This window comes from Rhinoderma darwinii, chromosome 1 (genome assembly GCF_050947455.1).
Source record: "Rhinoderma darwinii isolate aRhiDar2 chromosome 1, aRhiDar2.hap1, whole genome shotgun sequence".
Taxonomy (NCBI): Eukaryota; Metazoa; Chordata; class Amphibia; order Anura; family Rhinodermatidae; genus Rhinoderma; species Rhinoderma darwinii.
The window spans coordinates 440,758,765-440,771,529 of record NC_134687.1 but is presented as its reverse complement, the minus strand read 5'-3'; the positions used below and the strand labels follow the sequence as shown (position 1 = coordinate 440,771,529).

The 12,765-nt window shown below is 38.0% G+C and overlaps 1 protein-coding gene across 2 annotated transcripts in view; it reads left to right on the top strand.

Annotated features, from left to right (window-relative positions):
• The first annotated feature begins 5,667 nt into the window (after positions 1-5,667).
• MN1 (MN1 proto-oncogene, transcriptional regulator) overlaps positions 5,668-12,765 on the top strand; it is a 56,862-nt gene continuing 49,764 nt past the window's right edge. The window contains exon 1 of one of the 2 annotated variants that reach the window (XR_012849585.1): positions 5,668-9,663. Coding sequence is in view for 1 of the 2 variants with exons in the window: in XM_075830917.1 (XP_075687032.1) it covers positions 6,204-9,663 (3,460 nt within the window). In the remaining variant the exon portion in view is untranslated. The remainder of the gene's footprint in view (positions 9,664-12,765) is intronic. The other variant, XM_075830917.1, reaches the window with a different exon arrangement.

Below are 12,765 nucleotides of genomic sequence, written 5' to 3'. Positions count from 1 at the left end.
TTTTTTTTTAAAAACACTACAGTCAGCCTCTGAAATGGCTGTCTACAGCGCAAGCCTTCGTGTTAGGACATCTAGAAGTACCTTATTAGAGAAAAGTTATTTGGTGCATCTGCTCTCCCTAAAAGAACTGATCAAGGAGGGTGGGAGCCTCGAAACATTGTGTACTTCTGAAAGAACTTCCACCGCTGGCAGAAGCCCTCATATGAGTTCTCTTGGTTCTTTTCATTAGATGAGAGGGTTAATGCTCCATTATTTTAATACAAGCTGTGTAACAATTCGGCCTTATGGAAATTGAGGGGACAGTGTATGGAATTCAGTTGCACCCACTTATTTCTCTGTTATATATTTTTTATATACACTAAAACTAAAAGTCTTACTAATGACAGATTCTCTCTAAAATGTACTCTTTGGTCACTAGGGGCAGGGCCGTAGCTGTAGAGAGCGCAGAGGTAGTAGTGGGGCTCTGGGGCCTGGGGGGCCAAATGGCCCCTGTACCACACCATAAATGGGCAAAAGTCAGGTAAGCGGACCTGTCACAGACTTTGCATTGGGGCCCAGGAGATTTAGGTTACGCCTGAGACGAAGGGGCACAGTGAGCGTTTCACAGGTAATTGCTACTATATAAGATTTTCCACATGCCTATAAAAATTCCGTCAGATGCCCTGAATTGCTCCTAAGCAACAGACTACAAACTGTCACGTTCTCAGCCTTTTCTACAAAAAAAAAACAAAATTGCACTCTTTTGTTACTAAAGAGCAACTGAGAAGCAAGTGGTAGAATTTTAAATGTCGGCGAATATCTCATCGAGACTGAATTGTTGCTCTTAACTACAGTATCTTATATTATTTATTAAACAGAAAATAGTTTCAAAGCAGGTTATGATTTCATAAAATAAAAAAGGCGTTCTGCAGAAAAGTAGATGTATTTCTATAAAGAAAAATATGAATAATCATTTGTTTTGTTTATGAAATGTATACTGTGTTCACTATTAATGTAAAATGTAATAAGATAAATAATATCTATCTATCTATCTATCTATCTATCTATCTATCTATCTATCTATCTATCTATCTATCTATCTATCTATCTATCTATCTCATATCTATCTATCTATATCTCTCTCTATCTATCTATCTATAGATATATCTGTATCTAACTATCTATCTATAGATCTAGATATATCTGTATCTAACTATCTATCTATAGATATAGATATATCTGTATCTATCTATCTATCTATCTATCTATCTATCTATCTATCTATCTATCTATCTATCTATCTATCTATCTATCTATCTATCTATCTAATCATCATCTATCCCATATCTATCTATCTATCTATCTATCTATCTATCTATCTATATTACAAGTAATCTCGCTGCCTGGCCTCTTCACAACTATGCAAATGGATGTACTACCATGGAAATGCTATTAGATGTGATAGTGAATGTAATTTCTAGCTAGCAGGCCACAAGGTCTAAACACTGCTGGAATATTCATAAGGATTGTGTTTCCCTAGAGAATCCTCTGAGTGTTAGTGCTAGAAGAAAATAGATTATCTTTGCAGTACATACCATACTGTATTCAAGCTTCCTAACCAGAACCATTATAAATGTGATGAAGTTATTGGAACGTAGTAACGGAGATGACATTATAATGGTAAAATAAGGTATTGAAAGAAAAGTTCTTCTAAAATGAACAGTACAAATCAATTGGCTATTTTTTTCCAGGGCCCAATGAAGTTGGTGAACACTAGGGGGCAGTGTGGCTGTTTAGAAGAATGTCCTACTAGCTAAGTTACACATTTTACCAGTCTTATAAGAAATCCTCTTGAACTGACTTTGAACTAAAAAAAAAAATCATTGTTACATATAATGAGATACAAGCCTTTTGGACTTGGGCTACTCATAATTAGTCTTAGATCTGATGCCTTTTTATGTGAAGGAAAAACAAGTTATAAAGATGCCATTTCTAAAATGTCTTCTTAACTACAACACACAACGTTTCTTCTTCTCCGTTATAAAATCCTCTCCATAGGAACCTTCATAAAATGCTCATCAGTCAGTATAATAATAAGTACAATTGATTCTATAATAACATTAAACTACAGTAGGCCTGTGTGCTGACACTACCAGGATCTACATTCACTTATGGCATTACACTGGAGTTTTTATAATGATCCCATTTTATATATATATATATATATATATATATATATATATATATATATATATATATATATATATATCCCATAAACTGTGCCAAGCAAACAGATCACAAGTCCCCATTCCCCCGTCACTTTGCAAAGTAATAATTTCCATGTCCAAATCCATTTCTTTTCTACTTGTGAAATCTCTAAGCCATCAGCAAGGAGGATAGTTCACATGAAAACTAATTACATAAAATCAATATTTAATCACAGCACAGCATCCAGATCTCGCAGAAAAAAAATCCTTTTAAAATCTACTGCAATATACAAATTGGCTTCCTCCTCCTTTAATTTACACATGCCAAGGCTTAGATTATTCTTTATTTATTTATTAGGGTTTATTATTTTATTCTATCAGAATTTAATGGATTACAGGTTTATGTCTGGTCCTACTAACACTTTAGGTAGATAGATAGATAGATAGATAGATAGATAGATAGATAGATAGATAGATAGATAGATAGATAGATAGATAGATAGATAGATAGATAGATAGATAGATAGATAGATAGATAGATATGTGATGATAGATAGATGATAGATAGATAGATAGATAGATAGATAGATAGATAGATAGATAGATAGATAGATAGATAGATAGATAGATAGATAGATAGATAGATAGATATGTGATGATAGATATGTGATGATAGATAGATAGATGGTAGATAGATAGATAGATATGAGATAGAAAGATATGAGATAGATAGATCTGGTAGATAGATAGGTAGATGGATATGAGATAGGTAGATGGATATGAGATAGGTAGATGGATATGAGATAGGTAGATAGATAGATAGATATGTGATGGATAGATAGATAGATAGATAGATAGATAGATAGATAGATAGATAGATAGATAGATAGATAGATAGATAGATAGATAGATAGATATGAGATAGATAGATAGTTATTAGATAGATAGATAGATAGATATGAGATAGATAGATAGATAGATAGATAGATAGATAGATAGATAGATAGATAGATAGATAGATAGATAGATATGTGATGATAGATATGTGATGATAGATAGATAGATGGTAGATAGATAGATAGATATGAGATAGATAGATCTGGTAGATAGATAGGTAGATGGATATGAGATAGGTAGATGGATATGAGATAGGTAGATGGATATGAGATAGGTAGATAGATAGATAGATATGTGATGGATAGATAGATAGATAGATAGATAGATAGATAGATAGATAGATAGATAGATAGATAGATAGATAGATAGATAGATAGATATGAGATAGATAGATAGTTATTAGATAGATAGATAGATAGATATGAGATAGATAGATAGATAGATAGATTGATAGATAGATAAGATGTGATGATAGATAGATAGATAGATAGATAGATAGATAGATAGATAGATAGATAGATAGATAGATAGATAGATAGATATGTGATGATAGATAGATAGATATGTGATGATAGATAGATAGATAGATAGATAGATAGATAGATAGATAGATAGATAGATAGATAGAAAGATATGAGATAGATAGATAGATAGATAGATAGATAGATAGATAGATAGATAGATAGATAGATAGATAGATAGATAGATGGATAGATAGATGGATATGAGATAGGTAGATGGATATGAGATAGGTAGATGGATATGAGATAGGTAGATGGATATGAGATAGATAGATAGATAGATAGATAGATAGATAGATAGATAGATAGATATGAGACAGATAGATAGATGATAGATATTAGATAGATAGATAGATAGATATGTGATGATAGATAGATAGATAGATAGATAGATAGATAGATAGATAGATAGATAGATAGATAGATAGATAGATAGATAGATAGATATGAGACAGATAGATAGATGATAGATATTAGATAGATAGATAGATAGATAGATAGATAGATAGATAGATAGATAGATAGATAGATAGATAGAAAGATATGAGATAGATAGATCTGGTAGATAGATAGATGGATATGAGATAGGTAGATGGATATGAGATAGGTAGATGAATATGAGATAGGTAGATAGATAGATAGATAGATAGATAGATAGATAGATAGATAGATAGATAGATAGATAGATAGATAGATAGATATGAGATAGATAGATAGATATGAGATAGATAGATAGATAGATAGATAGATAGATAGATAGATAGATAGATAGATAGATAGATAGATAGATAGATATTAGATAGATAGATATTAGATAGATAGATAGATAGATAGATAGATAGATAGATAGATAGATATTAGATAGATAGATATGAGATAGATAGATATGAGATAGATAGATAGATATGAGATAGATAGATAGATAGATAGATAGATAGATAGATAGATAGATAGATAGATAGATAGATAGATATTAGATAGATAGATATGAGATAGATAGATAGATAGATATGAGATAGATAGATAGATAGATAGATAGATAGATAGATAGATAGATAGATAGATAGATAGATAGATATTAGATAGATAGATATGAGATAGATAGATAGATAGATATGAGATAGATAGATAGATAGATAGATAGATAGATAGATAGATAGATAGATAGATAGATAGATAGATAGATATGAGACAGATAGATAGATATTAGATAGATTGATAGATATTAGATAGATAGATAGATATTAGATAGATAGATATGATATAGATAGATAGATAGATAGATAGATAGATAGATATGATATAGATAGATAGATAGATAGATAGATAGATAGATAGATAGATAGATAGATAGATAGATAGATAGATAGATCTTGTGTGGCATGTAAATTGTACACATATGTTGGTCATGTTTGTGCTACCACACATATATCTTGCTGTATTATATACATGTATTTCCTGACTTTACAATATAAACATACAGTCCCGGGACATAGAATCGCTTTTGTCGTTTATGAAGGACCTATTAGTAATACCCGGAGACATTACTTTTCCCGGCTTCTCCTCATATTCCACATTGTTCACAAAATAATGGCAGATTATTAGGGTAACTAATGATTACATTACAGGTCTGGATGTTTTATCCAATCATTTCCACATAGTTTTGCTGGATGTTTTTGTTTTATTGAAACATTCTACATATTAAATACACAGACACCCATACATATGTATACAACATGAAATATCGATATACTATATATATATAAACACGCGCGTTAGACGTTAATTGGGACATGTTGTGTGCAGAGCTCCCATTACACGGACCTGTCTGGCATCGTCCTGTGCCCCTCTCATTGTGCCAGCTCTGTTGCGTGGCAGAGCTAGTGACAAAAGGATACAGGCTGAGCTCGCTGATAGCCCGCGCTGCTCCCCCGGTAAGCAGCCGCAGGAGAGTCAGGCGGGCGGGCGGGCAGGCTAGCTGGGTCTCTCCGCTCTTATCATTTCCTATAGTATACAGTTGTGTGCTGGCAGCACATAGGTCTAGGTGTACGATCAGTGCTGTAATGTGGCTGGACCACCTTAAACGCCGTGGCCACGCCCCCTCCGCGCGCTGACATTGGCTGGAGCCTCTGTGAGGGATTCATCGCTGAAATGCAAAACTTGTTGCTGCTCTGTGGGGCTGAGGAGACACACACAGTGCGGGAGCTCACACCGGCGGCCGGACCCAGACCTGAGCCTCAGCACCGGCCACCGCTCACTAGCAGTTCCCGCGGCGGCTACTACAATGCAGGTGGCACGGATGAAAGTTGCAGCCCTTTGGATGTGCCCAGCGGCAGGATACTGAGGAGAGCGTCCTATGTGCCAGCGTCCTGGGGGTGACTATTGTGCTCTGTTTTGGTGGCCGAGTGTTTATTTGTGATCTCCCTGGCCTGGCCCTATCACATTACACCATGTGAGCTCCTCAGTCAGGGCTCCACACCGCACAGCATCGCTCACACTTGGCGTCTTCTTCCATAGACTGTGCTGTCCGCTCCTGTCTGTGCTCCAGTGAGTGTCATCGGAGAGGACTGTCATGACTTATTGATCAGTGTGTGGAATTATGTTTGGGCTGGAGCAGTTTGAGCCACAGATCAATAGCAGAAGCGCTGGCCAAGGAGAGAGGAGCTTCCCTCAGCCCGGGATGAACATGAGCTCCCACTTCAAGAACCCTGCATTCCACTCCGGGGGGACGTCTGCTGCTGTGGACCCCTCTATAGGAGCTCTGAACGAACCTTCCATGATCGGCATGAACCTCAATATGAACGGAGAGCCTTATGGGTATCATGCCAGGGGGCACGCAGATATCCACGCCGGTGGCATGCAGTCGCAGCCCGTTCATGGTTTCTTCAACAACAACCAGCAGCAGCATCATCACGGTCACCCAAACAGCCACCCTCACCAGCATCATCCTCACTTCAGTGGCAACTTTGGTGGTCCTGATGCCACAGCATCTTGTTTGCACGGTGGTCGTCTCATGGGTTACAACAATAATCTTGGAACTCAACAAGCCTTTGGTGAAGGGTATGAACAGATGGCAGAGAATCAGGCAGGAGAAGGCTTTGGACAGCAGAGAACAGGTAATATACCTGAATTTCAAAATCCGAACTCTACTGCCTCTAACCATGCTGTGCCCGCTCCCTGCCTGCCCCTAGACCAGTCTCCAAACCGAGCTGCCTCCTTTCATGGGCTTCCTTCGTCCACCTCTTCTGATTCTCACAGTTTGGAACAAAGGAGAATCCACACTCAAGGAGGTGTCGATCCACTGGAATACAATTATCCCAGCGATGGTCCCGCAGGACACTTTGAGGTACCTGTGTTTTCTCCTTCTGATTCTGAGGGGCATTATGGCGCTGGGAGACAGGTTACCACTGGTTCTTTTCCTGGTGCTTCTGTTTTGCCAAGACCTCCTGGGATAGTGGGCATGACTAAGGTTCACCCACAGCAACAGCATGGGGTATTCTTTGAAAGGTTTGGAGGTGCTCGAAAAATGCCTGTGGGCATGGAGCCGGCTGTGAATGCCAGGCATCCCCTACTGCAGCAGCAGCAGCAGCAGACCGGTTTACTTGCCAGACAAAACTCATGCCCGCCAGCAATCACCAGGCAGCAGCAATCAGAAGGCAGTACCTCAAACCCAAACCTGCCAGACAATGGACCAGTAATGCAGAACCAGCATTCACAGTTCGAATACCCCATTCAAAGACTGGAGAATCGAAATATGCATCCTTATTCTGAGACAATGTTCAATATGCAGCAGGGACCTCCTCAACAACCTCCAAATCAAAGATTGCAACACTTTGATGCCCCTTACATGAATGTTACCAAAAGGCCCAGGTTTGACTTTCCCAATAACCATGCTGTTGAGAGCTGTGCTGCCTGGAATAACAGCAGCATTCACAATGCTGGCATAGACAGTCACCTTTCTCCTTCCTCCTACCCTGGACTCCCAGGTGACTATACTCCCCAAGTGCCAGAAAGCTTCCCCCCTGGTCCAGCGTTGCAGCACCCTGGCCCAGATCACCAGTCTATTCAACAGAGACAAAATGCAGCAATGATCATTAAACAAATGGCTTCCAGAAACCAACAACAGAGAATGAGACAGGCTAATTTACAGCAATTGGGCCATCACGGGGATGTAAATCAAAGCAGCATTGTCCATGGAGGTCAAGTGGGGAGTATGCCGCAGCCTAACTTTGATCGTGAAGGGGGAAGGATTGGTAATTTTGACCCCCAGAATCCACATGTGGGTCAGGAAAATGCTTGGTTTCCTGGACCTCACCCACCAGGAGATATTCTGCAAAGGAGGATGGGTGGGTCGAGTATCCCTGCAGATCCCGCATCCCATGATATTAATTTACAGCAGAATGGGTCGAATATGCTTTTTAGGCCAGGTGTTAGTAGGATGGGTATTCAGGAGTCATTGGGGATGCCAGGGGAAGGGCATGTCCCGGCCTTGCATTCTCCTGGTATGCACTCTCAATTTGGAAACAATATTACTAACTTATCTCAAATGCAATCGCCGGGTGGAGGGGTGGGCATGAATAGTACTACAACTGACCGGAGAGGACCCCCAGATTTTACAACACCAGGTTTAGGACAGCAGTCAGGATTTCCATTTGTTGCATCAAATAGACAGTCAACACCACATAATCCAACAGGTGTAAACTCATCCCCAAGTTCCTACCCACCTCAGTCCGATTTCCAATCTAGCCAGCGCTCCACAGCTAGTAAGTTAGGGGCACTTTCCCTAGGTTCATTCAATAAAACGAATGCAAAAGAAAATATGTTTGGACAAAGCTGCTTAGCTGCCCTTTCCACAGCCTGTCAGAATATGATTGCTAGCTTAGGTGCCCCAAACCTCAATGTAACCTTTAATAAAAAAAGCCAAGCTGAGGGGAAAAGAAAGCTGAGCCAAACAGAGAATGAGCTAAATAACAACAGTGGAAATAGCACTAGTTCTGAATATTTCCCTGGGGGCCCTTCTCAAGCCAGTCAGGGGCCTGGTGCTTCCAGTAACAGCAAAGCTGCAGGGCAAAATGGGGCATCTCAACCCACACAGGGAGAAACAAGCCTTTCCCCAAACTACAATATTGAAGTTACTCCTGGCAATGATGGCAAACCAGTTACTGGTGGGGGACGTGGCAGGGGTAGGAGAAAAAGAGACAGTGGACATGTAAGCCCGGGTAACTATTTTGACAAATTTTCTGCAGATAGTGTGGTCGCTGTGGTCAGCCCAGGGCAACAAGGCCAGTCTGCAAATTCAGTAGAGCCTGGTGGGACTCCGAATGATAAGCCTCTAACTTCTCCATCTTGGGCTAAAGGTGGTGAGCTACTACTTAGTGATCAACCTGACCTCATGTCGTCCTTGGACAGTGGAATTCAAAGTGTGACTAAATCAGATAGTGGCTCACCTCACGTTGACTACTCTGAAGATGTCAACACTACTTATGGCAATGAAGATGAAGTTTCTTCTAGTTCAGATAACAACATATCTAAACCAAGTAACTGTCCTTTGGTAACAGGGTCTCCAAAAATTCAACGGAATGAACATGGACTTCTTAATGGACAAAAACCAATGGGTCTAAATATGCTAAATAACACTACCTCTCTCCCGGACAGTTATGGGTTGAGCAGTACTGGGGCTGGCCACCCTGGCACTCCGGGGATGGAACAGGTCCGCACTCCAACTAGCACATCAACCCAGGATGAGATCCACCCTCTAGAGATACTGCAAGCACAGATACAACTTCAGAGACAGCAATTCAGCATTTCTGAAGACCAGCCTTTGGGGATGAAGAATAAAAAAACTGACTGTACTGCTCAAAATGTGGACAGTGAATTGAACAGTTGTTGCTCTGACAATGTCAAAAATTCTATGAGTACGATAGACCTTGACTCTCTCATGGCAGAGCATAATTCTACCTGGTACATGCCTAATGAGAAATCATTGATGGAGGGAGAAGAAGACGACAAATCCATCATACCTTGGGATAAATCAAAGAGCCAACAAACCAACAAAGAAGGTATATACATTTAATTATACACTTTGAGCATACTAAAAAAAACGGTTGAGTTATGTTTTTACAGTATTGTCATGTTATGAATGTATTTATGCTTAAACTAAAGCCTGTCATCATTTCCCAGTGACCAGCCAGTAAATGATTCTTCTAATTTTATATTCCCCATAAAGTGTGTGGAAGCATTGCTTACTGTACATGGGTTATTAAACAACCTCATCTACCCATAACACGAACAACTTAAGAGGGCAGAATAAAGCCACCACCAAGTAGTCACACTTGGATGGTAAATGAGTGTGAGTACGGATTCATCCCACGACCCACGTTTCAGACCAGACAAAAGAGGAACTATTCTTTCCTATTCTCCCCCTGATAAAATGCTATCAGTTAATTAATAGGCGCTGCCCGCAGGGCAAGGACAGAGGGTGATCAATGTTTACAGTTCAATTCAGAGATATATAGCCCCTCACCCTATCCGCACTAGGAGATACTGGACTCTATTTAGCATGTTGGTCTATTTGCACTCATACAACTCTTCATTGTTTAAGGTTATTTGGGGGCCAATGTTCATTTTCTGCTAGTCACCTAAGATGCTATATGATTTATCTCTCTGTTAACACATGCAGTGGTTTATGTAAATTGTACAATATCAATTGCATGTGTGTTTATATATATATATATATATATATATATATATATATATATATATATATATTTATATATATATATATATAGATATATATATGTGTATATATATAGATATATGTGTATATATATATATATATATATATATATATATATATAGATATATATGTGCACTCATGCAATATGATGTTTCTGGATTCGATGGGATGTGTTATTGAATATTTTTATTCATGTTGAATAGCTTTGTTATTCTTAAAAAAAAAATCCTACAAGGTTTCAGACAACAACCAATATCTGTAATGTATTTATTTCTTTCTGGCATCAAAATATTTTGTATGTTCTTGAAATGAAATCTAATATAACTTTATTTTCACAAATTTCTCCGTTTATTGTCTTGGCTTTTTTTTGTCTTTGCTCAGTGTGAATTGTAGGTAGTGTAATCGTTGCCAACGCTGCGTGTGGACTGGTGACTGGTCATTTTAGATTGATTCACTGTTACAAACGCCAAGTGAAAGAAAAGCATTGCATTTAATCCAATCTCTTCTTTAAATAGGCAACACTTCATTCAATATTGTAATACTATGGGAATCCCAGTTTGCCTTCTAAATAGCTGATTTCTAATACTGATGGGCTGCAGTCAGGCATTTACTGAAGAAGACCATTAGAGGATCAAAAGACTTAAGATATTAGGGAATAGGTTAAGGGGAAGTAAAAAGAGAGTTTGGCTGGTTTAAAGTGCATCATTTAATAGCCATGGTTTTGGTTGGCTTTACAGCTTTGGGTTTTGAGGCATGAATAGAAGCCCCCGCTGCTTGCCTCTTTGTCCCTGTTTAATGCTCAGCTCAGGAGGGCCACTGTTTGAGGAATGAATCTTTAGCATGCAAAGCACAGCAGACTCAGAGCACATCAGCATTCCCCATGCTTTGCTCCCGCAACCGCTTAAATTGGTCAGCTTGGGGCCCTTCATCTTGATTTTTAAATGGGGCTTCCTATGGCAGTGCCCCCCACTTCAATCATTGCTTGCTATGTATAGACATACATATAATATATTTTAGATCTGTACTTCAGTATTTTCACAACAAACAGTGAATAAATCAACAATAAAAACCATCATACAAAAAACAGAAGTGGATAATACTAATATTTATATTTTATTAAAGGGTTCTGTAGTTTGGGAAGAGTCATTTCCAGTGACATTGAATTATTGTAGGAGAAAGATATTCAACATCAGGCATAAGGTACACCTATTGTTTAATGGCATGTGACAGTCTGAATTATTTCTAGATCATCCAGACAGTTGCAGTGAAAGTTGGACAATTTTTATACATCCATACATAGTGCGGTATATAAACATAGAACATGAGTTAATGTCTACCCACATTATTTTATTAGAATAATAATTATTATTATTATCATCCAGTGACGTGAACTATTATTATTTGTCCGCTATTCATTTTTAGCTATTCATTTGAATTAAATATTCATAAATATTGAATAAGCCCAATGGCCAGAAAGCAATTCCAGGCACTGGAAGTTGTCAAAGACACAAATAAGATAGAGACACAAAAGAGATGTTACGTATGATAAAATCCCCCTCATGCTAGTGACCAGGTTAGTCCCTACTTTGTCTATACAAATTGTTAAACTCAAGTCAGTGTCCAACAATTGCTCCCTGTTCTTTCTCAATGCCTTTTTCTGTTTATCATGAATGGCCACAAGCATTTAACCTTCCGCCATAACCTTTGCACTTCGGTGGCGTATTTTAATTTAACACAAAATAATCCAGCTTCAAAAACATGAAATATGATGTGTATATATATATATATATATACATATATATGTATATACATATATATATATATATCTCTATAGCTCTCTCTCTCTCTCTCTCTCTATATATATATATATATATATATATATATATATATGTATATCTCTCTCTCTCTCTCTCTATCTATATATATATATATATATATATAGCCTTTGCTATTTCTCCTTATTCTTTCTTTTGTGACACGCGTTGGTTAATATCTGCAGGCAATTTTATATGGAGGAAATCTTCATTCTGCTTCACAAAGAAATGGCTGTTTTTGTCTTGAAGGTGGGGGGTGGGATGGTTCTAGCAGTGTGAGGGTTAAATCCATTATGTTTTTTTTTCCCTTAAAATTCCTAAGGTCTCTGCAAATGCCTTCATTTGACATTTGCTCTGCAGGAACATGTAACTTAAAACCACACAGGTGTTAATGGAGCTGGATGTAAATGGATACAAGTTACACTGGATGTTTATTATCACGTGGATTTTGCCTCTTTATTTTCCAATATTTTTCCCCTGTGTCTAATTTTTCCTAAATTGGGCCAAAATCTTAACTAAAAGTACCTTTTACATATGTGTTCTGCTTCATACATTTAGATCATTTTTTTCTGAGCGATCATAACTTTTACCAACATTAATGTGGATTTCAG